This window comes from Cibotium barometz, chromosome 25, assembly GCF_041138505.1.
Source record: "Cibotium barometz isolate CiBa-2024 chromosome 25, ASM4113850v1, whole genome shotgun sequence".
NCBI classification, from domain to species: domain Eukaryota; kingdom Viridiplantae; phylum Streptophyta; class Polypodiopsida; order Cyatheales; family Cibotiaceae; genus Cibotium; species Cibotium barometz.
In genome coordinates this window covers 8,428,701-8,454,340 of record NC_141070.1, presented here as the reverse complement: position 1 = coordinate 8,454,340, position 25,640 = coordinate 8,428,701, and the positions used below count along the sequence as shown (strand labels likewise).

Below are 25,640 nucleotides of genomic sequence, written 5' to 3'. Positions count from 1 at the left end.
TTATCTATGATTTAACGTCAAAAGGTTGTCCACATACACAATGATTATCATATACGTGATGTGCCTAGATAATACTTATGAGTTTACATCTAAAGGGCTTCTCATTGCGAATAATACTCATAGATTATGTATCATTTTATTGCCACCGTGCTCAAGGAACCCATGGAGTGCTTTTGTAGCTTTAAACTTTACTTTCTAAACGGAGGACAACAAACCTTGGTGGCTGCTCAAATTTAAAGCCTTGTTGACGTGTCTTAAGGAAAGAAAGCTTCACGTGGAAACGTGCCACTCTCGCTATGCTTCGAGGGAAAATCTGCATAATATGTAAGAAATTACACATTGTTGTGTATACACAATGACATCACAAATGCAAGAACTTTCATGAGAAAATTTAAAGCCCAAATCAAGTAAAAACATTCACAAGAAAGTCCACCAAGATTCCAAAGAATTGAAACCAAGAGATGGCTGCACTCCAAAGGAGGGTGATCATGCCTGAATCTATCCTTAGTAGTCATTACAAGCCCACATACGTTTGAGATGCAAAAGCCAACTTCACAGTGCCACATAACATGTCAATCTTGGCATCATTGCAGATGTCCATTGAAAAGCAGTGCAAACCTGGACACCCTTCCTCATTTTGAGGGGAAGAAAAGGACTCCTTCGTGTCCTCAGTCATGTCTGACACGACCCTTAGATACAAGTGCAGTAACTGAATAGCAATCGATACAAACCTAAATACTTTTAACATGTGATCGAACTTCTCATTATGCCCATATAAAAAGTCAATCTTTGCATCATTGGGAATGTCACATGACCTCAGTGCAACCTGGAACATATATCCTTCCTCATTTTAAGGGAAAGATCTAGCTTTGCCTAAATATTCTTGCTTTTGGAATGCCTTTTATCCCCCAACCAATGATGATTGGACAATCCAACTATCATCAGTTCACCAGCAATGTCCTGGCTTCTTCCATGATTATTTATCCACTCTCATGGCCTCAAATTTGGTCTCCTACTCCAGCATGTCAACATCTGCATATATGTTATACATACAGACATAAGCTGCAGGATCCATTTCATCCAATCGCACTACATGTTCAAAGGCCTGCCTTCCAAGTTCTACATTGCCCCACTTTCGACAAGCACTCAACACAGTATGCCACACCACAAGATCAGGATGGAGCGAAATCTTCTTGATCATCGCTACAGCCTTCTCTAATTGGCCTGCACGGCCAAGGAGATCAAACATGCAGGTGTGGTGCTCAATAGTTGGGATGATACCATAGTCCTTGCTCATGGCCTCAAAATATACTTGGCCCTTATCCACTAGACCTGTGTGACTGCATGCATTAAGCACACTAATGAAGGTGACAAGACTTGGCTTTATACCTTCTCCTACCATTTTGTCAAATGCATGGAAAACATTTTCACTTTCTCCAAGCTGGGCATATCCTGTGATTATCGCAGTCCACGAGACCACATCTTGAACTGGAAGCATGTCAAACACTTCATGTGCTTTTGCCAGCCAACCACATTTGGCATACATGTCAACCAATGCGCCGCCAACAAGATTTGTTTCCAACAACCCTTTTCTGGCAATCTCAGCATGAATTTCTTGACCCATGTTTGCGGCTCCTGTGGTTCCACAAGCTTTCAAGCTGCAAACGAAAGTGGCAGCATTTGGGCAGATGCCCTCCTGTTGCATCTGTTGAAAACAGTCCAGTGCTTCTTCACCGTACCCGTGTTCAGCATATCCTGTGATTAGTGCAGTCCATGAGACTACATCTCGAACTGGAAGCTTGTCAAACACTTCCTGTGCTTTTGCAAGGGAGCCACATTTCGCATACATATCAATCAACGCATTGCCAACAACATAATCTCTTTCCAACAACCCTTTTCTGGCAATCTCAGCATGTATTTCTTGGCCCTTGTCTGTGGCTCCTATGCTGCCACAAGCTTTCAAGCTGCAAACAAAGGTGACCACATCTGGAGAGAACCCCTCATGTTTCATCTGTTCAAAATAACTTAGTGCTTCCTTGCCATGCCCGTGTTCGACATATCCTGACATAAGTGCATTCCATGAGATTATGTCTCTAACTGGAAGCGTGTTAAACACTTCCTGTGCTTTTGCAAGCGAACCACATTTCGCATACATATCCACCAGTGTGTTGCCAACAACAATGTCTCTTTCCAATAACCCTTTTCTAGAAATCTCAGCATGAATTTCTTGGCCTTTGTCTATGGCTCCTATGCTGCTGCAAGCTTTCAAGCTACAAATAAACGTGACAGAATCCGGAGAGACACCCTCGTGTTTCAACTGTTCAAGACATTTTAGTGCTTCCTCACCATGCCCGTGCTGTGCATATGCTGCAATTAGCGCATTCCATGTGACTATGTTTCGAGCTGGAAGCTTGTCAAACACTTCATATGCTTTTGCAAGAGAGCCACACTTGGCATACATATCAACCAAGGTGCTGCCAACAACAAGGTCTCTTTCCAACAACCCTTTTCTGGAAACCACAGCATGTATTTCTTGGCCCTTGTCCAAGGCTCCTATGAGTCCACAAGCTTTCAAGCTGCAAACAAACGTGACTGCATCAGGTGAGATGCCAAGATGTTGCATTTGTTCAAAACATTTCAGTGCTTCCTCACCACGCCCATTTTGGGCATATCCTGCAATTAATACATTCCATGAGACTACGTCTCGAACTGAAAGCTTGTCAAACACTTCCTGTGCTTTCGCAAGCAAGCCACATTTAGAATACATATCAATCAGTGCATTGCCAACATGAAGGTCTCTTTGCAACAAACCTTCTCTTACAATCTCAGCATGTATTTCTCGGCCCTTGTCTGTGGCTCCTATGCTGCCACATGCCATCAAGCTGCAAACAAAGGTAACAGCATTTGGAGAGACCCCTTCATGGGGCATCTGTTCAAAACACTTCAGTGCTTCCTCACCGCGCCCATGCTTGGCATAACCTGCAATGAGTGAATTCCATGAGACCACATTTCGAACTGGAAGCTTGTCAAAGACTTCCTGTGCTTTTGCAAGAGAGCTGCATTTGGCATACATACTGACCAGTGCATTGCCGACACCAACGTCTCTTTCCAGAAACCGTTTTCTAGCAATGTCAGCATGTATTTTGCGGCCACTTTTCAGATCTTTTAGCTCAGCGCAAGCCTTAAGGAGGGCCACAAACGTATACGGACTGGGATGTACAGAATCATCCTCTTGCATTTTCTGGTAGAGGATGAGAGCCTGCCCTGACTCTCCATGTTTAACATAACCTGAGATGAGAGAGTTCCATGAAGACAAATCACGATACAGCAGCTTGTCAAAGACCTGCTGGGCATGGAACACGCTTCCAACTTCCACCAACATCAAGACGAGGCGGTTTCCAAGTGATGGATGAGCTTCCAGCTCACATTTCAGCATGTAGGCGTGCAAGCGCAGTGCAGACACCTGGTTTCTCTCCTTTGTGCACTTGCGCAAGAGACATGCAATGTCAGGGACCAAAGGCCGAGAAGGCAGCCCTTCTTCCAAAGATGACAGTGCTTCATCTAAGCTAAGCATTTTCCAACCACCACCACTCCTCCTGTTGTTCAGTTCCTCGTGTGCTGTGTGCATCCCTGTCATCGCGCGAGGCTCTTCTGCTGCCTCGCGTCTGAGTAGCATGTCTTTAAGACAGCATGTATTATTGGAGCCCCCTCCACCCATAGCGACTCTGTGTTGGGTTTATGCCCCAAATCTAGGGCCATCGGGTTCGTCTGTAAGGCCAAGGACATCACTAGACAAAGCTCCAAGCCAACAGAGCTTTCTTGCCGTATAAAAATGAATCGAAAATAGCACGACGCTTACTTTGCTCTTCCGGTTGCTCCGCCGCTGAGATGGATGCTTAGTGGAGCAGTCCTTCCATACGCGCTCGGTTTGTGGGCTATCTCCTCCTGTGCGCCCGGCCGCAGCCGGCAAACATTCCCTTTCCGCCGCGTACTCGTCTTGCGGGACTCAATTTTGGGATGTCACAAGACGAAGCGACACGTCATCACCGCATAAGTATTGAGGTTATGATTAAGTAATGGAAATTGACCCCCTCAGGCACTAAAGGGCACGGTGATGGGCCTAAGTTGGGATCTACGGCCCTGGATGCCCTCCTGGATCGGGTGCAATCTGAACCGTCCAGATCGGTGAACCAGGTTCAATACATTAAACTCAGTCATTTTAATGACATGGCGAAAAAAGGCCAGGTAGGAGGCTCGACAGGTATTTGACACGGCTAAAAAGAGTCCAGCGTGGCGGTTTCACGTGGATCAGGGACAACCTCTTTAACGATTTGATTTGACTTGGGGAGGGATTTGAATTTGAATGAGGTCGGGTGTTGACAGAGAGGTTCAAGATGCAGGGTTGGGGCATCCAGCAAGCATTGACAAAGATTGGCTTCCTCTTTGGCTTGGCAAGCTTCCAATGGGATGCGAGATATAAATCAAGCAAGCTATCTCTCTCTCCCCCTTTGTCCACATCTCTCTCTCTCTCTATCATTTGAAACTATGTGAAACTACATGCAATAGCATTCATATACAAATTTAGAGGCAACTTAGCAAGCTTTTCCTTGTTGCATCTTTGAACTCATGAAGAGCATACTTAAGCCCAATTAACAGCATAATAATCTTCTTTTCTAGTAGATCCATGACATGGGTTCCCAAATCCATAAGCTCATTAGGGGAGAGGCCCCTTAACCAAGCGCCTAATGAAAAGCTTTGTATCTTTACACCCCTAAATACGAGGTCATTTATCTCGACCTCCACGTGGGCTGCCACAAGAAGTCCATACACAAAAATAGTGCCCTCATTTCTGTGAGACGGACTCCACCGCGCGCCAGAGATAGAGAGACAAAGATTGAACTTTTTGTTCCTCTCATCATCCTTCTATTCAATTTTGTCGATGGCTGCCCTCGAGGGATGGCTACAATGAATATCAGCAAGGTCTCTATCCCCAATCTGAATGAGATATGCATGGTCAAAAGAGAGGGCTTTGAGACCATGCAGGTATCATTAGTGGATAGTAATCTGGCTTTGCTTTGTAGGCTCATTAGAATGCAACAATTGATGCAAACACAGCGGACCTGCTGATGGCTGCAATGAATGCAAGCAAGGTCTCTATCCCCAATTTCTCTGTCCCCAATCTGAATGAGGTATGCATGATCAAAAGAGAGGGCTTTGAGACCATGCAGCTATCATCAGTGGATAGTAATTTGGCTTTGTTTTGTAGGTTCATTGGAATGCAACAATTGATGCAAAACAATTCAACTTCGAGGTGTTTTTAGATAGTGCAACAAGTGGCGACACATTGAGAGATGACATGGACATCCATGAGTTCATTCAAGATGAGGAGGAAGTACTACATCCCTTGGCATGTGATGATTCTCATAGTGTAAGGGATATGCTCGACCCACATTGCCACATCTCTAGCACCTTTTTCTCTTTCGAGACAAGGGGAGCTACAAGTTGATGGAAGCAGATCTTCGAGGGGAAATTGTAGTGACCCTTAATACATTAAAGGCCCATGATGTACAAGGTGTGCTGAATTTGAAGAGGTGGAAGCAGATGAAGCCCATTTCCATCCAAATCATGGAAAACACCTAGGAGAGAAGGACACCATTAGTTCAATCAAGACCTAATGGTGCACAGATCTTCAAAGCCATGGAATTCCAATCAGCTACATCAAAGATTGGATCGTTGCTTGTGGATGTCAATTGCATGATAGACATCAACAAGAAGTTGTTTCGGTGCGTGTAAGTGGGAAACAAAGAAAAATATCATCTACAATTATAGTATCGTGTTCAAGAACACTTGACTAACATCATGGTCAAGTACAAGGTAAGGCTAGTGTTGCTTCGCACTACCAAGCACAAGGGGCCTTCCAAGTGGGTGAAGGAGTTCATATGCCATCGACAAAAGATCTATCAAAGGGGTGATGATAAGCAAAGATTACAAAAGTCTAAGCAGTGTGGTTGCCCTTTCAAGGTTGTCTTGGAGTATGCTAATGACACAGACAATGTTAACATCCTTCTACACAATGTCCATGAAGGGCATGTTCCAGGCTCTCTGGATGACCTTCTTTATTTGCATGTCCATGAAGGGCATGTTCCAGGCTCTCTGGATGACCTTCCTTATTTGCATGTCCACAAGGTTTTGTCATAGCTTGTTGCATGGATGACTTGTTCAACATCAGAATATGTCGCCATGTAGCCAAGATTTCTAAAGCAAAAGAGAGCTTCCATATACAAAGCTCCTCCCCTCTAGATCATGTGGTCTTTTTCTTCTTCATGATGTCCAAGGAGGTTCAGATGCTTGGCTACCAAACACACACTCAAGGTAACATGCTCAACAATTATGACATGTGTCGGAGTCACAGGGCATGGGAATTTTTTATTGGCTCTCCTTGCTGTTTGTAGGGAAAAGTTCACCTAATGATTGGCCAGTAATGTATAGTGAGGCCCTGCGTTTAAAGGAGCAAAACAAGGTAGCTCATGTTATGCAACTTTGAAGGACCTTTGGCTATGTGTGCACTTTTGCCGCACAGGTCGTAGAGCTGGGGACTTGCCAGACACCGTATGCGAGCCACGGATGGCTACAAGCATACAACCAGGGAAGGAAGCTCAAACAGAATGCCAAAGGGTGTGTCACTCACCGCTCAACCGCCGCCTTGAAGGATTCCCGCGTCGCAGCCGTGAAGGAGGAGCCGCCGTCGCCGCTCTACCGCCTCTCCGCCGCCGTGCCGCTACACAGTGCTCGATCGCTCTCTCACTCTCTCTCTCTCTCTCTCTCTCTCTCTCTCTCTCTCACACACGCAGGAGAAGGAAACCAAAGAGATAAGGCAAGAGCACTCTTGTATTCACAACACATGAGAATGAGGATTTTAGGGTTACATTTGACTCTTATAGGTGACTTGGCCGTTCACACTTGGGCGCCCATACATGGCCGGCCGACCCTAACCCTTATCCTACTGATATTCAAGGTGCGTCTCTCATCGGCGATCACCCAATCCTTTTATCCTTAACATATGGTGCCGACAAGCCCGGCCCATGACTCAGAATATTTAAATTAATGACATAAAACATAGTACATCTCAATGTCCGTCATGGGTTAACATGCCCCCCTTCCTGATGTAGATTCCGTCCTCGGAAGCTATGGTATAGTATGCTCGAGAGGGTTGTTGTTGACCGTCTGTAAAACAGGGAAGTAGAGTGAAAGTATGCTGGAATTCAAAAGATATAAAGTGTATAAATTCAAGCATGTTAGACCACAATGGATGTTGTTATGAGAACTTAGTTTAAGGGTCACATGAATGAGCTAGTGTAGCAAATTAACAGGAGTTTAAAATTATTGAAAGTAAATCAAGAGTAAGCAAGGTGTCAAAGGTTAATCAAGATTTATAACTGGCCTAAGTCAAGGAAAATAACCAAGCTTAATAAATAAACAGATGACCACACTGTGTCTACTCTAAGAACAAGTTAATACCACAAGCCTTGGGACACAAGAAACATCAGAGTTACATGAGCTTTTTGCCTTCTTTTTTTTTTTTTTAAATGCACGTGACAATTTTTACACACAATGGCGACCTTCCTAAGGCAAAACTAACATCGATCCTGGTACCATGTTTAACACAAGGCATTATCCAGGAATCTATTAGCTTACTTTAGGCAAGGCTACCCCCTACCAACCAAGGCATCGGTCTGGAGTAGAATACTCCTCGCCTACCAAGTATCAATAAGGCGATAGGCCAACATTAAAGCACATCATAGACTTGTATTGCCATTTATTGTAGGCTTTTTTTTTTATAATCTATTTCTTTTGATCTTCGCTCCTGAACTATAATTTGTCTTGCATCCTTTCGACAAAGGGGTAATAGCTATGTCCTAGAGGTCAACACACACATGGCCAGGTGTCAAACATTAAGATGGTTTGACCCTAGACCTAAGACAATCGTATTCCAAGGTTAACTAAAGACGTCATGCTGCCTAGGAATATTTCCAATAAAGTTAAGCTCATTAATGATTTACACTAGCATGCAAGCAACTTCAAAAACTAAGTAGTACATTGACAATTTCCATGTGGTCATGCCTTATAGTTTATGCAATTGATTGAACAGTAAAAACGAAAGAGAGTGGGTATGGAAGAATTACACCTGTAATTGGAGATCTCCTTGATTTGATGAGACATCTTGCAATTTGATGTAGATATATTTTGATGAATGTTGCGGCAGTCTCAGGACTTGAAAGCGAACCCACCTCAAACTTTTTTAACCGGTACAATCAACTAACAAGCACTATACCTCGAGAGGCACATCAGTGTGAAAATTTCAAGACTTGTTTAAGGAATCTAAACTAGAAAAAACTTAAAAACACTAACCTACCTACCAGTCACCACACTACTACTGAGGATACGGTAAGAGGATGTTGTAGAGTCCTGGCTCTAGCCCTAAGGCTAAGCCTCTATCCGCATCATCCAAACAAATAAAGTCAACCTCAGTAGTGCCATGAGTTTCATCCGTCCATTCATCATTGTCAGATATTTCCTTTTCATTTTCCCATCCACATAAACTCATCAAAAATGTAACCATGCGAGGATAGTCATCTTGTGGAAAAGGAAAGCATTGGGCTATCGGGGATATGTCCTCTACGGAGTAGGGGTCAGTCATGGTCAATAGGCGAATTAGCCATTCTAATTCCTCAATATTTTCCTCTCTGGCTAGTACATCTATATGATCCCATTCAGTTTCAATTACAGGATAGCACATGTGGAATATCTGAGAAAGGTACAGATGATACCTCTCACCAAAGGTAGGAGTGGATGAAGTGTATGATGATCGGGCATCTGCCATATCTGCATACACAGATATAGCATCAGTAGGTTTATGACAGGACAATCTAGTTCTTGATTGTATACGGATATTTCTCTTGTTTTTGTGCTCTTGCTCTTTTTACTATTTTTGTTTTTCTCTTTTCTTTTCTATGTATGAAGCTATATATATACATCCCCTTGAATTTGGCAATTACATGGTCAGGGGAGAAGGTTAAGGAGGAAGCAATAGAATTTCGAGCGTGAGTATATGCTCCCCCTTTCCTTGGGTAGATCATATTATTTGCAATGATGTTGCAGCCTCTTGGAACCAATTTGTCCAGCGGGTCATAGGTTGTGATGTGGGCAGATAGCTTTTTATGACCCTTTTGGCCACATCCAATTGCAGAGATGGTAGTGTACACTCCCATTGACGAATGGAGGAAATGGTTTCCGACGATACTATTACAAGGGGAGACGTAGACTCATCGGTTTTTTGTTGGGTGTTGACAAGAGTAGGTGTAGAGCATGTAGAAACTTCTATATGAGTGTGTGCCTGGCATGAGGAGCTAGAAGCTTCATGTGGCTCCCCCCTTCCTGAGCTAGGTGGTAATGATCGATATCGTTTGGGAATCCAGACTAACTCTGGAAGAAGTGGTGCAGAGCACTCTATTACCTTTCCCTTACCACGGTCTTGAATTGTCATTGGGGTGGCAACAATTGGTTTGCAAGGTTTTACAGGTGATGTAGAGGGTTTCAACTTATGTTTAGGGACCCAAATCTGGTCATTTCCCTCGTAGTATCCTTGGGCTACTAATAATTTTTTAGGGATCCATCGCGATGTTACATTGCCCTTTCTCGGGTGGGTAGCTGCTTTCCTTTTACGAGGCTTCTTGGTGGCTGAACGAGATTGAGCAGGGGAAGTAGATGTTAACGAAGCTTTGGGAACCCATTTGTATGTACTCTTTGGCATAGTAAGCGAAGCTTTAGAGACCACCTTGCCTGTTTCCAGTCTTGGCGTTGAAGCGTTAGAGGGGTGGCAAACAATCAAAGATGGTTTTGCCACTGGACTTGGTGATTTTTTGTTATCCATCATTTTGTCCAGAGTCGATGGCTTAGGAGCGAGATTTTGAGCAGTCAGACCTAGTGTTGGTTCTTGCGTCGTGACTCGTCTGGTTGCCCAATCGATATTGCATTTGGTGGCCATCATCCATTTGCGCCCTAAGTTTACAGTCCCTTCCATGGTACCAGCAGGCATAACCAAAAAGCTTTAAATTATGGTTCCCTTGTCATAAGCAACCGGAGTGTGCAGAATTCCTGAGACAGGGGTTTTCTTCTTGTTGATTCCTTGAACTTGGATAGAACTATTGGTTAAAGGTGGTTTTTCCAGTTGACACCACACGCCATATGATAGCAAATTGTGTTGAGCTCCTGTATCCAATAATGCATTATACAACACCTCCCCGTAAGGACTCTGTAACTCAATTGGGTATCTTAGAGGTGGGTCAGATTCCAGTGCATCCTCCTCTGCTTCCTCGAAAAATACTTGCGTAATTCCCAAGTTGGCTTCTCGTTGTCTCCTAGCACGCTGTTGACGTTCTTTGGCTTCAACTCTTGCTTGTATCTTTTTAAGCTCAGCTTGTTCTTTAACTGCCTTCTTTTGATGGATTGCATGTAACTCCTCCTGGCTCAGGGGGTCATAGTATCGTTTGAATTTACTCCCATTAAGGAATCCAATGGTTTCAACTCCGTCGAGAGTCTCCACTCTGATGGTACCTTGCGGGGTAATTTCACATACTCTATATGGTCCCTTACCAGCATATTTGAGCTTCTTCTTTTCGTTTCGCACTCCATACATCAGGACTTTATCCCCAACCTTGATGTCCTTATCCTTTAGATGGCGATCAAACCATTTTTTCCTTCTATCCTTCTCCACAAGGGCATTGTATACAGCCAATTGTCTTTCTTCGTTTAGCCGCTCAAGGATATACAGACGCTCTGCTAAGGGATTACCATCCCATCCCTCTTGAGTAGCAACACGAAGACTAGGAATGACAAATTCCCACGGCATGACTGCTTCTTGGCCATATACCATTTTGAATGGTGTGCAATTAATAGCCACTTTGTACGCAGTACGATAGGCCCATAAAGCTGTCGTAAGCTTTAGATCCCAATCCGTGCGATGAGCTTCAACTGTCTTTGTCAAAACAGAGATTAAAGTCTTGTTGGTACTCTCAGCTTGGCCATTCGCTTGTGGATAGTAAGGAGTAGATTTATGATGGGATATCATGAAATTTGTTGTGAGCTCCTTAATCACTTCATTTATAAAATGCGTACCATTGTCGCTCACAAGTTCAAAAGGACAACCGAATCGTGTGATTATATTTTCAAAGAGGAACTTGGCTGTTGTCCTCGCATCTGCCTTACGTGTCGCTTTCGCTTCAGCCCATTTGGTCATATAGTCAGTGGCCACAATAATATAGGGAGATTGTGTGTTTCGGGCCGCTGGACTAATTGGACCTACAAAGTCTAAACCCCACTTTTCAAATGGTTGGTTTACTTTGATCGGATGTAGGGGCATCTGATCTTTCCTCTGGGGTTTCTTATATCGTTGGCATTCATCGCAACCCTTCACAAAGAGTGATGCGTCTTGAAACATAGTGGGCCACCAATACCCTGATTGTAAGATCTTTCGCGCAGTTAAGTCTCCTGAGAAGTGACCACCGGCTACACCCATATGTGCCTCTTGCAAAATGTATGGATACTCATCCTCTCGGGCACAACGCCTAAGAACGTCATCCTTTCCTCTTTTATAAAGAGTCCCTGCTATATCAGGCAATAGGGTTCGCATTCTTTGATCAGCTTACGAGCTAGATCTTTACGAAGCTCCTTGGGTGGAAAGCCATTAACCAAAAAGTTAACAATCTTCTCACTCCATTCAGGCATTGTCTCCACCATGAACAGGGAAGTGTCCGGTAAGTCATCATCAACCCCCGTAGGAGCTTCACCATTAGGTATGCGAGACAAATGATCAGCCATGACATGTTTTTTGCCAGGTCTCATAACAACAGTGAAATCAAACTCAAGAAGAATCAATAGCCATCGTGTGATTCTTCCTGTGGAGCATGGTTTGTTTACCAGATACAACAATGCTTGATGATCCACATAGAAAACAAACTTGGTGGCAAGGAGGTAATAACGAAATTTCCTTACTGCATATATCATTGCCAACCCTTCTCGCTCCGTAGTGGTGTAGTTCATCTCAGCATCGTTCAACTGGCGACTGGCAAAGCTAATGGGGTAGTCTAGCTTGTGTTCTCCAGGTTGAGTTAAAACACACCCAATAGCAAAGTTTGATGCATCAATATGCACATGGAAGAGTAAATCCCAGTTAGGCATTCTCAAGATTGGAGCACTCGCCAAGGCCTTCTTTAATAGCTCATAGGCACGGTCACACTCTTCGGTCCAAATAAACTCGATGAGAAGCTTATACAATGGTCGAGCTATCTCGGCGAAGAAGAGAATAAACCTTCGATAATAACCAACGTGGCCCATAAAGCGTTGGACTCCTTTGTAGTTGGTGGGTGGTGGCAATTCCAGAATGACCTTGATTTTACTCTCGTCCGTGGAAATCCCATTTTTGGATACTATATGCCCTAAGATAACTCCGTGTTTAACCCAGAATTGGCATTTGAAAGGATTCAAGGAGATGCGATATAATCTACACCTTTCAAATATTTTTCGTAAACACATCAGGTGCTCGTCCCAGGAGGAATGAACACAAAGATCATCTAAGAAAGCTTCACAAAAGTCCCTTAGATATTCCTTAAAGGCCGTGTTTATCAATCGTTGGAATGTTGCAGGTGCATTGGTCAAGCCAAAGGCCATGACGCGAAAGGCAAACACTCCAAACTCCGTGATAAATGCTGTTTTAGCTTGGTCCTCGACTGCAATTGTGATCTGATTGTAACCCGAGTACCCATCTAAAAAGCTATATGCCTCCTTGCCTGCCACTCTTTCAAGCACATGTTCAGAATATGGCAAGGGGTAATGATCCCTTCTGGTGGCTGCATTAACCTTTTTGAGATCAACGCACACTCTGAGTTTCCCATTCTTCTTTGGCACGATGACTATCGGAGAAACCCATTCTGAGTGCTCAATAGGATATATGAATCCACATTTTACCAGCTTTTCAATTTCCTCTTGTACAATCTTTACGTACTTAGGATTCATTGGGTAGGGACGTTGCTGGACTGGTTTAGCAGTGCTAATCATTGGAATCATGTGTTGCACCACCGAGGGTGGAACACCCTTCATATCATGATATGTCCAAGCAAATATGTCCTTGAATTCTTTAAGAAGCTTCGTAAGTGCAGCTTCTTCCGCCTTGGTGAGGTCTTGAGCAATAAAAACTGGTTTAGACTCCTCACCCGGATCTGCTAAGTCTATCTCCTTAACTACCGCAGGGCCATCGTAGACACCGCTACTCCCATTGGTAGGCGTTCGTTGGGCTTTTGTGTAGACTACTTTACGTTCCCCTGTGGTGAATGATTTGAAATGCTCTGGTGCGGGGTGTAAGTCTACTGGTTCTTGTTGTGCCAGGTTTTTTTCTTTCAATTCCGCTTCCTTTTGTTGTTGAGCCAACTCTTGGTTTTGCCGCCTTCTTGCAGTACGACTTAGTTTCGACTTCTCTTCGATTTCTAATTGGGCGACGTCATGAGGTTGCGGAATACACCACATGACACTTTGGAGGTATTGTCCCCAATTATCCGCTATCTTCCGATGAGCGTCAATGGCTCCTACATAACTAAGCCATTCTGCAGTGGATCTCTCCTTATTTATTGCAGTTCGTACATTAGCTCGATAGCGTTGGCGCTTATGTCTCGTTTTCTTCTTACCAAGTTTTTGATTTTTGTTTCTATCCGATTCGGACTCACTTGGTCGATCTTCACTTTTGGATGAGCTGCTGCAGGAGGCCACTGTCCTAGGCCTTGAGCACCTTGCTTCCACATTTGGGTGAATATTTGATTCATTTTTCTCATCAGGGTCAGTTTCTTCTTGAGATTCATACTCAGAGTTGCATTGGTCAGAGTCTTCGCTACTTTCAGTGTCGGTGGAGTTTGCCATGTTCTCGCCATCAAGAGTCAAGTGCATAACACCTATCATGTTTATTGGCACTAACGGTGGCATATCTTGCCCCTCAGGTGTTACCCAACTTGTGCCTCTATTTCCCCATGTGTCTATGGTTGCCGCTAGGTGCACCCAATCCACGTTATCTGACTCAGTCATACCCGGTAGGACATCCGTATAAGGAGAATCTTTCCCATCATCAGTCTCTTTTTTACATGTATAGCAATACCTTAATGGGACGGAGTGAATAGTAGTATCCGATCGATTATCAATGATAACCTTGCTTCCTAAAGGATGCGCACGACCATTCTCAAGATCAACTCGAATGACAGAGTCCTGGAATTGTAGGTAGACATGGTTTTTTGACCAGTCATGTACCATTTGTGCTTCCCTCATGAAAGGACGTCCTAAGATCATTTGATATGACATAGGATGCTTGGAGAAATCCATTACAATGAAGGTATGTTTTACCTTGTATCCCAGGACCTTGATCTTGAGGTCCCTTAACATTCCAATAGGTTTGGCTATGGTTCCGTTTGCCATCTTAACCACTATGTTTGTGACTTCGAGGTGAGGTCTCCCCATAGATTCCCAATAGTTTTTAGTCACAATGCTCACTCCAGCACCACCATCAAGGATTCCCTTTAGAGTTAATCCCTTGGTAGTAATGGGGAGGGTTGCATTAGATTCGTCACCTTCAAAGTACTGTCCCAACTTGTTCACAGGTATTTCAACGACCGAGTCTTCATCTAGGTTGGGTTGTAGATCCCAATGTTCCTCATCTTGAAGCGTATCGGGTCTATCCATATTTGCAAATTGTGGTAACCCCGCCTTTAGTTCTCCATTGAGAAATGCCCGAAGAGCTAAGAATAGCTTAGGATCTCCGTATAATTTGGATATGATCGTGGTTCTGATTTCAGAGGACATGAAATCCATTAGTTTGGACACATTCAATGGTACTTTTCGAGATATCGCTCCTTGACTAGGAACTGGTGAAGATGGAATCACTTCCTCTTCAATGGGGTCAGGCATTCCCTCACTAAACATTCTTTCAAGCAAAAAGGGTGTTTGCCCACTTCCTGATGTCCTATCCTCACTTTCTTCCCGAATGATACTAGGTATCGCTAACGGTTTATGGTTCCTGTGAGGTTGAACTTGCGTAGGAAACACTGTGTCTGGAATTTTGATTTTTCTCGGGTTTGGCTCCAGTTCTCTTTGTGTTTCTTCCACCAAACCCCTTAAGTGTTGCACTTGTTCAATCTCCTCAACTGGATTTGGGTAAGTTCCAATCTTTTTCTTGAGGGTTTTTGGCCCACGTGGCTTGTCTTGGGGAGTCTCAGTCAGTTTGGGTGGTCGAGAGGGCATAAATTGACTTGGTTGTGGGGCCGAGGAAGTTTCCTTCTGTTTCCCCTTATTTATGTACTCACTTGATTCTCCTTCGTTGAGCTCCCGAGTGGGTTCCTCCCTTAAGGTAGTGGCTTTGGTCCCCATGGTTTCTATTGAACCAGAATCATCTTCAGGATCATTCATATACACGGGGTCGTCTCCTGTCCCTATGTTAGTCTTTGAACTAGGCTTGGAGCTCGTGGCATTAAGCGATCTCTTTCGCCGTGTTTTCTTTTTCTTTGCCTGAGCGATTGATGCAGTATCCCTCTCTTCAAGAATGTAGTTTTGATTTTGAAGCATTGACCGTGTAACTACATTCGCGGGTACAACGGGTGTGGTTCCTCGTGCTTGGTTGGTGACCTCAACCAAATTCAATGGCGTAATCTTGGGTGCATTAGGATTATGTGGACATTGAGCGATCAAATGATCTATGCCACAACGATTACATGTAAGTACCGGCATTCCCGATGTGCTCCCTTGATTTGGTTGCATCTGAGTAGAGATCTTCTGTAGCCTATTAGGGCACTCTGCTACACGATGCGGTCCACCACACTCGTAGCATTGAAGAGGTGGTCTCCTCGCCAAGGTATTAAGGTTTTGCCCTCTTGTGGCGAGAGCAGCCGCTTGATATACAGGCTTGACTTGCCCGAAATGATCCTCCATGTAGTACTGGGGAATCATTTCAAACGTATCAATCCCATATGGAGCAGTGGGGTCTATCTCCTCTTCATAATCCCCACACGCACTATGTGACTCACAACCCATCTGGTTCATAGGGGTAATCCTTGGATGTGGAGGTTGTGGTCCTAGCACTGGCGGTGGTAACGGCACAGACTGGACTACATTCGGATTCCTTAGAACTATGTGCTGTGACGGTTCGATAGGTTGTGCAGGCATTAGCGCGGGTACTTGAGGTGTGTTTGACCAAGCTAGTGGTGCCTGGTTTGCCAACATTCGCTTAAGTGTTAGGCAATCTTTAGATTGATGGCCATACTTACCACATGCATTGCAATTCCCATTGAATTTGACTCTGAATGTGGGACATTCACTCGTGCTATGTGGTCCTAAGCACACCGAACACCATTGTTGCTCTCTTCTTGGGTACATATGGCTATTCTGAGGAGCTCGATTACCCCTAAAGTATTCTTGGAGAGCCTTAGTAAGGTCGGTCACAGACATTTCAGATATCTTGGGCTCCTTGGCAATAGGTTTCGCCGTCATTGGCTCGTGCCCAGATACTTGCGAACTAACGAATTTTGTTTCTGAAGACACCTTTTTACCTGCAATCATCAAGTTGTCTTCTAACTGGATTGCATTGGCAGTGACTGCTTCCCACGTTGTAAGACCTCTAATGACTAGGCCATTGTAAATGTCCTCGTGGCGCAATCCTCGGATGAATCTATCGAGGAGTTGGTTGTTATTGAAGCGTTCATCGGGAGTGCAACGAGAATTTAGATGCTTCAATCGACTTATAAAGTCTCTCACTGACTCCCCTTCCTCGCGTTCAGCTTTTTGGAGTTGAGATGCTACTCCCCAAAGCACACCCTCACGTATGTATTCTTTCAAGAACAATCTCTTGAGAGTGGGGTAGTGAGTGCGCTCTTCAACCCTTAAGGTTCGATACCAATCTCCGGCCTTCCCACTCAAGGTTAAGCCTAAGGCTTTACACTTATGCAGCTCATTGTGCTCTTCCAAGGAATCACACACGTGTTCAAAGACTTCAATGTGCTTCCTAACATCCTCGTTACCACTGAAGTTTTGAGTGAGCTTAGCCACTTGTACTGCCTTGCTTCTAGGTTCTCTCTCAGGCATACCCCGCATGTTTTCCGCAATAGATCGTCCGATCGTCTGAGCAAACGCTGCAAGATCACCTAGGTGAGCAGGCATAGTTGGTGGAGGCACTTCTGGGATAGCCTGGCTGATAGGAGTTGGCGTTGGTCTGAGTATGTTGGCAAATGACGTAGGATATGATATGTGACTAGGCCTAGCTCCCCTTGGATAATGGTTATGATAAGGTGGTCGTGGAGCATACGCCATTGGCATACTAAGAGGCATAGGAGCTACATGAGCATGAGTAGCGATAGGTACATATGGTTGATAGGCACTGGCACGCACTGTTGTAGGTACTGTTCCACTAGGTAGCGGTGTCGTACTAACTACAGCGGTAACAGGTGCATTTTTCGCTATGCTCATCATTGGGGTAGGCATTGTGGATTCCTGAATGGAAAGTTGAGCCAAGGTTGGAAAGCTAAAGTTACTACTCGTGGGCTCAACCTGCATTGAGACTCCAGGCGAAACAACATACGAAGGGTCTATGGGACTCACCGAGGGAGTCTCCAATTGTGATAGGGTCGGTTGTTTGGCCTTGCCCGTATCCAAAAACCTCATAGGGCCGGTGGAAACTAGGTCCACTCCCCTATTTTGCCTCTCAATTTGGATAATTCTATGAATAACATCACATATCATTTGCTGTTGCTCTTCTAGATTAGTGGCGCTAGATGTAGACCGTAGGACTTCTAACCAACCTACATGGTATGTGTAACCCGTGTATAGGTCCGTTAGAGTCTCTGTGTGTAGATCATATTCCCAATTTTCATTGAGAAATATCCCATCTAGACTTGGTGTGCCAAACGGTTCTCTTGAAGTGGACGCAATGTCACTTCTTATGGATTGGCTTCTAGGGACCTCTACTTTAGGAAGAGCATCAGAATGTGGTAGCTCAGTAGGGCCCTCATTAAACGAAGTGGGTAGAATATCCACATGGACACTCTTTGGGAGGGTAGGGTCTACATAAGATGTGAATGGTGAATCTACTACCCCTCCTTCTTCATTTACTTCGCTTGTCGCATGCTCAGAGCGTGTAGCTCTACTAAAGGTCTCTATTAGACGACTAAACATGCTAGATCCGGGTTGTGGGGCCCACACTGGCATGTTTTGGCTTGTCTCCTCAGGGTTCTTGGTAGGGTGCCCTTCCATGGCTTCTGAGTCAGAGGATGAGTCACTATCCACTATTCGTGGATCTTGGGTTGCACTCCCTTGGGTTCCAGCCGAAGGCCAAGATGCCAACGTGGAGGGATGGTGTGAGCCTGCGTAAACTGAAACACTTTCTAGTGGTTCAGGCTCTAGCACCCGACCAGAACGTAGATGCATGTGACGTGGGTACCCTACGTGCATTGTAACTACCCTTGAAACTCACACAAGTGGTTTCTTAGGTGTTTCGCACCCCGTTTTTACTTGTTTTTGTGTTGTTTTTAACCCGTTTTTGATCCCCTTACTTACAGTCAAACTTGGGCTAGGACGTGTGATAGCTCGAAACGAGCGTATCGTTCAAAGGATCCTAGTGTGCTTTACAGGACCGTGTTCGCCTATCTAGAGCTCCTGTAGTCCTCAAAACAGTCCGTTTCCCTTGGGGGGAAGGGGCAAAAGCCTATTTGCTTGTGGAGGAAAGGGTGAGGACTTTATCCCACATACTCACTTTACTCCTTGGGGAGTGGGCTACATATAGAGCACAACTTCCCATAAGCTCTCACTTGAAAGAAAGCTATGGAGGCTCACTCTCCTATATATATATATCAAAAAACCGAGACCGAGGCTGGGGCGTGGGTCGTGGGTCGTGGGTCAATTGGGGTTCTTTCTTTTCAATTTTTTTTTCTCCAATTAGAAAATCTTTCCTCTCCACACGTTCGGTTCTTTCTTTGAAAATAAAATTTAATTTTTTCTTTTTTATTTTTTATAATTTTTTTATTTTTTTATTTTCTGATTTTTTTTTGTGAGATAAGTTTTCTAGGGTTTCCTTAGGGTTTAGCCTTGGCCGCGGCGCAGTTCGCACACACAGCACAGATCTGGGGATTCAGAGATCCCTCTCACACGCAGATACCAGATAACAGAACGCACGCCCATACGCGGAGCGAAAATATAACAAAAGAAACAGAAATGCAACACAGAAACACCTTAACAACAAACACACAGTCGCTTTCCTACAGTGTAGATTAAACTTCACGCAGCAGCCGAGCTGCAAACTGGAGCTTGGTGCAGGGCAACTCCCCGGCAGCGGCGCCAAAAATGTGCGCTTTTGCCGCACAGGTCGTAGAGCTGGGGACTTGCCAGACACCGTATGCGAGCCACGGATGGCTACAAGCATACAACCAGGGAAGGAAGCTCAAACAGAATGCCAAAGGGTGTGTCACTCACCGCTCAACCGCCGCCTTGAAGGATTCCCGTGTCGCAGCCGTGAAGGAGGAGCCGCCGTCGTCGCTCTACCGCCTCTCCGCCACCGTGCCGCTACACAGTGCTCGATCGCTCTCTCACTCTCTCTCTCTCTCTCTCTCTCACACGCAGGAGAAGGAAACCAAAGAGATAAGGCAAGAGCACTCTTGTATTCACAACACATGAGAATGAGGATTTTAGGGTTACATTTGACTCTTATAAGTGACTTGGCCGTTCACACTTGGGCGCCCATACATGGCCGGCCGACCCTAACCCTTATCCTACTGATATTCAAGGTGCGCCTCTCATCGGCGATCACCCAATCCCTTTATCCTTAACATATGGTGCCGACAAGCCCGGCCCATGACTCAGAATATTTAAATTAATGACATAAAACATAGTACATCTCAATGTCCGTCATGGGTTAACACTATGTGAGAAGTACACTCTTACGTGACTTGCGCGTAACTTGGACTTGTTGTAAGTGCTTTATGCTCAGCCATATAATCCACTCACGGGCGACAAGGAAAAAAGACCTTTTGTCCTCGTCATTCAAGACGAATGGATGTTGGAGATGGCAATACATTTTTCGTGGCATAATTCTTGGGCTGTGGACAACACATTCAAGACAAATGTTTTTGGTCTGAATACGTAACTTGTGAGCGCATGAGAATTCCAAATAAGCAATATAACTTAGTGAATTGAAGAGAAGATTCATACCTCACCAAGCTTCCCATTTTGTAAATAGCCTCTCTCACCTCCTTGTCTCCATAACCAACTATAGCAATTGGAAGAATAAACGATGCATAGAAAAAAATGGAAGTTAGTATATGAGCTTACAAATTATATACCACAATAAGAAAATAAAAAAGTGAATATTTATATATCTGTAATATTTGTGCCAATCATGTGTCTCGAGACCATATAATTGTTCCTCTCCTTTCTTTTTGGTCTTTGTAAAGGCACTCTTCAATGAATGCATTACTCCCATTGGTGTACGAAAAGAGGCAATCACACTTTTCACCTTATTGTGCTCCACTTGGTTAATACCCATGGTGCCTTTGGTAGGCCTATGTTGCCACTCTCACTTTCAATCGGCCATGCACTTTGAAGGTGTCCAATGTTTTGTAAGTCATCCCTTGCACCCTTTGTATCTCTTTTACCAAACAATTAAATGGTCTCAAATATTTGTTGCCACATTCTTGAAGATATGCATGGGATCTAAGAGATGATTGATCTTCATGTCACACCAATATGGACGTCAAAAGAACAAGTCTCTAGACATTTGACTAGGTGGTGGATTGGGGGTGATTCTCCATGCCTCAAACCAATCTCTACCTCTCATTACAAGTGGTGAGACATCATGTGTGACATACTTGGGATGTGAAGGAGGGAGAAATCGATGATGTTTGCCATACACCACCTTCTTAAGTGTAGAGGGTCTTTCCGAAACAAGTGATGGTCCACAAATTGGACATGCATGAAGTTTGGAGGTTGCCAAACTTATTTTAAAATTGAGATGATTAAGATAGAGATATAAAATAGAAGTTTAAAGGTTAAAGCCTTATGCATATAAGGTTCAAGTAGGTACCTGAGAACCCGGGATAGTCATTCATCGTCCAAAGCAAAACTCCTTTCACCTCCGCCTCACATCTATTTATTGGCCTTGAAACGTCATGTACTTTGATACCTCGCCATAGTGTCTCCAGCTCCTCAATCAAAGAATCGAGTTACACATCCATGTTTGCCACCTTATACTTGCTTGGTTGGTACAAGGAGAGCAAGAATGATATGAACTTTCTTGATTGCCACCCATGGAGGGAGGTTCTAATTCACCAATACAATAGGCCAAGTAGACCATGATGTGGACTTAAAGCCAAATGGGTTAACACCATCCATGCCCAAGCCAAGATGTAAGTGACAGGGCTCATCTTTAAACTCTGGCCATTGATGCTCCACATGTTACCATGCCGGTGAATCAGCTACGATCCTCATGATGCCATCGGTTGAGCAATGAGTAGCATGCCATGTCATGAGTTCTGCAATCCCCTTACATTTAAACATGTGTTGGATGCAAGGAATGATAGGGAAGTGTCTCAAAATCTTTCGGGGAATTTTATCTCCTTGCAAATCATCCCTATAGCGGCTCTCCCCACATTGTATACATTGTGCTGCTTCTTTATTAACCCCTCTAAATAGCATGCAATCTGATGGGACATGTGTGTAGTTTTTTATAATCCATACCTAGCATAGAAAGCATTTTACGACACCTATCTCGTGAGTTTGGTAGTAGAAATTGAGGGGGAAGAATCTTCTTGAGAAGCCTACAACATAACATAAGAAATCATATGTCAAAATATTAGCAAGGAGAGTATATAGAACATGATCCATTTTTTGAGAGAATAGAATGAGGCGGCTTACCGAAGAAGACTGGTGACACTTGCATCACTCTATCCATAAGTTGTTTGAAAGTTTAATAGCTCCAAGTTTGCTTGCAGTGTCGAGTATGAACATCCCTCATATATAAAGGAACATACCTCATACAAAGGGGTGCTTGCCTCTCTATGCAAGGTGTCCTCCTCTTCTGACATTGGAGCTTGCTTACTATCATCTATGAACTCCCATCCAAATAAGTCATTCACCATGTTGTCCATGATGAGATTCTCTTCCTCCTCATGTAGCAATGGTGGAGGCACCTCATTCATTGGTTGGGGAAGATGAGTCCCAGCCATGCTTTCCATATGAAGTGTTGCCACCTTCTGCACTATACCCGATGTCACCAAATGGTGTGGCATGTTACCTAGCACTCTCCTATGGTTCTCCTCCATGTCATCATCCGTACTTGGTTGTGCCAATGCCTCATGAAGACCATATGTTTGAACATGCTCAATTGTTATACGATGTCGTCGTATATATTGGCCCTTGCATCGATCACACACACAACAAATTTTTTCTTTCAACCATGCCTCGGAACCAACTTACGGCCCTTGATGATCACTGTCAGACATCTTTAACCTGCCCAAAACCTCCCCAAAACTGATTTAGGGTTAAAAGAAAACACAAAATACCATCCATAACTGTTGACAAGAAATTACCCAAGGACTTTGCTACTACACAACAACTATAGGGTATGCATAAGGCCTATGCATAGGTTATGCATAGGCTATACATAAGCTATGTATAGAGTATTCATAGGCTATGCATAGGGTATGCATAGACTATGGGTATGCATGCCCTATGCATAGTGATATGGGGCATTGTTATAGGTCATCTAGAATGTTGTTATGTCAAGTTAGGAGTGGTTATCCGTGAGTAGGTGGTTATAGTGGAGGGGGAGCCCTTGATCTTCTCACTATCCTTCTCTTGTAAAAGAGAAGTTGCCTTTGGCTTCAATAGTGGGGAGCATGTGGAAATTCCTCAAAAGCTATCATCCGAAAGGGGCACTGTCCACCCTACCTGTCTAAGTAGGTCTCAACAATGTTCTAATATCACATGTTACCTTTTTTTTCTAGGCTTTAAGCATGGATTTTATTAGAGCAATCATGTTTTATTGCCTCATGCATGTATGTATAGGCAATATCGATCGACCCCTCACAAGACCCTAATGTGCCAAATCTGCTATCTATTATAAGCGAATGATATGGGCAGCAAGCTTGGTCGTCTGAGTTTACTCAGACATAGCTATGGTTCCATCAAACCTTTTCACATACACAAAGTTAATCTTTTATGCATTTTTTAAGTCTTATTATTTAATATTATATGCAGGTGGGCTTACAATCAGGCTAGTCGATGCCATGGGGAAAATCTACCCCACATGGCCAGTCGGGACAGATCACGTCTTTGATATGTGCGGGCCCAAGTGGTGCAGGCCATGATATGGTTGTGATGAGCCCAGACCAACTTCCTCAACTAGACCCACCCCCACTCCTTCACGTCCGTCTTCACCATGACGACGAAGTAGTAGGGAGTCTGGTGGGGGGGCTAGTATACGTGCTAATGGGGGGGGAGCAGGTTGCTTTTGCTTTGGCAAAAGCAGCACTAGGTCTCCCAATGCATCTCCCCTACAGGGGGCTCTTCATCTACACATTATGATCCAGCTCCTAGGAGACCTATTCCACCATTCGATCCATGCACCCTACCATATAACGTGGATGTCAATGGTGTCCTCGTTGATGGATGAACGAGGAAAGCAAATCATGAACCGCTTGCATGTACTTGCAAACGTGGAGTTCATGAACTCCTTAAAAAAGTGGAAAGCACAAGATAAACTTTCAAAGCAATACGTCATTGTTGATGTGCTTAAGTCGGAGTTCCATGTTCCACATGCGGGTCTTTGCTTCTCTCCAAGGAGTGGATAAAGAGATGAATCAAGCTTTTACTCTCTACTAATAGGAGAGAAAATATTAAGAGAGAAGCAAAGAATAATTTGGAAAAGCCCAACGTTTTTATGGTCGAGGAGTAAAGGCACGCACACATCTTTTTGAGAAATCACCCACATGCCTTTCAACAACAAGCAGTTGGTGAGTGCTTCCCGACTACGAAAGCGAGGGGCGTCACACTTCGGCTTGGGAGGAAAGTCCTCCTTCATTGCTCGTTTTGTAAGTACCATTTTTACTAATCATTTCTTCTCCTCTTTCATATTGTTTTGTACTGTATTGTTTTCTTTAACTAATTGTATATTTTCTGAATTATTTTTTGTAAACGGAGGTTGTTGGGCATGACCCAACAAAGGAGGAGTACGACTATGAATACACAGCCCCCCTTCCACAATTGTGTATGTGGATGCGTACGCGAGGCATACACTTGGAGTCTATTTTTTGGGGACTCAAGCAAATGAGGTAAGTGAGCCTAAAACCTTCTTTTTTCTACATCTAATTGTATTTTATTGCCTTGCTTACCTTGCGCCGCTTGATGGCATGCATGTAGAATGAAGGGGAAGAGGAAGAGGAGGATCCTCATTACCTCATTATGAGCATGAAGCAATGGAAGGAAGTGAAGAGGACGATGAAGACAATGATGATGATCACTTGGAATCTGATGAGGATTCCACTTAGCCACCTCTTCATTGTAGACATTTTTTGTATATATGGCCAAAAGGCCCAACACTTTGTAAAATAAAATAAAATTTGGGCTCAATTGCATTCTTCACAATCTATGTGTTTTTTATGTTTGTGTTTGTGTCATAAAACTGAAACTGTGACTCTGTTTTAATTTTAAAAAAGAGCTAGGGCAAACTGGGGAGTCCTGTGCAGCCTCCTCAAGCTACCTTAGCTCTTTTTTTACTGCATAGTGCTTTCGCTGAGCAGCGTAAATAGGAGCAAAATCATTAGGGAAAAACGGAACTCATTACTGGGCCTTTTAGAGAAAGGAAAAATATGCACCCAACCAATGAGCATGAAGTCTATGTAACATAGAAGTTCCTAAAAAAAGAGCAAAATTTTTTAAAAAGATAAAATTTGTTGCTAAAAAAAAGAAGGAAAATGACATTCTCTCATTTCTTTTTCCTCCCATATGCTAGACGCTATCAACATTAAAGTTTGAAGCAATAAATTTACCTTTCTCACCCATTGCATACATTTGGGAACACACCCAATCTCCTCTCTTTTTCGCACACACCCAATTTCTTCTCTTTCTCGCACTCTTCTCTCACGACAATATACCATCTCATTGTGATTTCTCAATTTTTTGCTCTCTCATCACTAGCAAACAACCCTCCAGCTGAAATGTCGACACGTCCCAGGAGGCCATCTTCACAAATCCAATCTATTATGATTCATAACCTGCTAGATGCACAAAACACATAGAATGGGGAGTTGGATTTTGCTACAGCCATCACATGAAAGAGAAAGCAAAGAGGATTATCAGCAAACGATTTAATATCATGTTGAAAAGGAAGAATCCAAGGATTTAGACACGGAAGCAACAAATCAAGTATCAAAGAGATGCTTGTCCAACATGTGTATTTTCATAATAACAAGTTAAGGCTGGATGGTTGGCCACACAATCTTCCATGACACAGACCAAATTGTAAGCTTCTAATTCATTGTAGCTTCATTTTAAACTCAACATAGCTTTATTAA

General features: G+C 43.8%; 1 protein-coding gene across 1 annotated transcript; it reads right to left on the bottom strand.

Annotated features, from left to right (window-relative positions):
• Window positions 1-368: 368 nt before the first annotated feature.
• On the bottom strand, window positions 369-3,997 carry LOC147624210 (pentatricopeptide repeat-containing protein At2g39620-like). Its single transcript, XM_086819158.1, has 2 exons — window positions 3,860-3,997; window positions 369-3,768 (listed from the first exon to the last, which is right to left on the bottom strand). Exon 2 carries the CDS (start codon window positions 3,716-3,718, stop codon window positions 1,013-1,015), a length of 2,706 nt encoding a protein of 901 aa, XP_086675284.1. The 5' UTR covers window positions 3,719-3,768; window positions 3,860-3,997; the 3' UTR covers window positions 369-1,012.
• Between the last annotated feature and the right edge of the window lie 21,643 nt (window positions 3,998-25,640).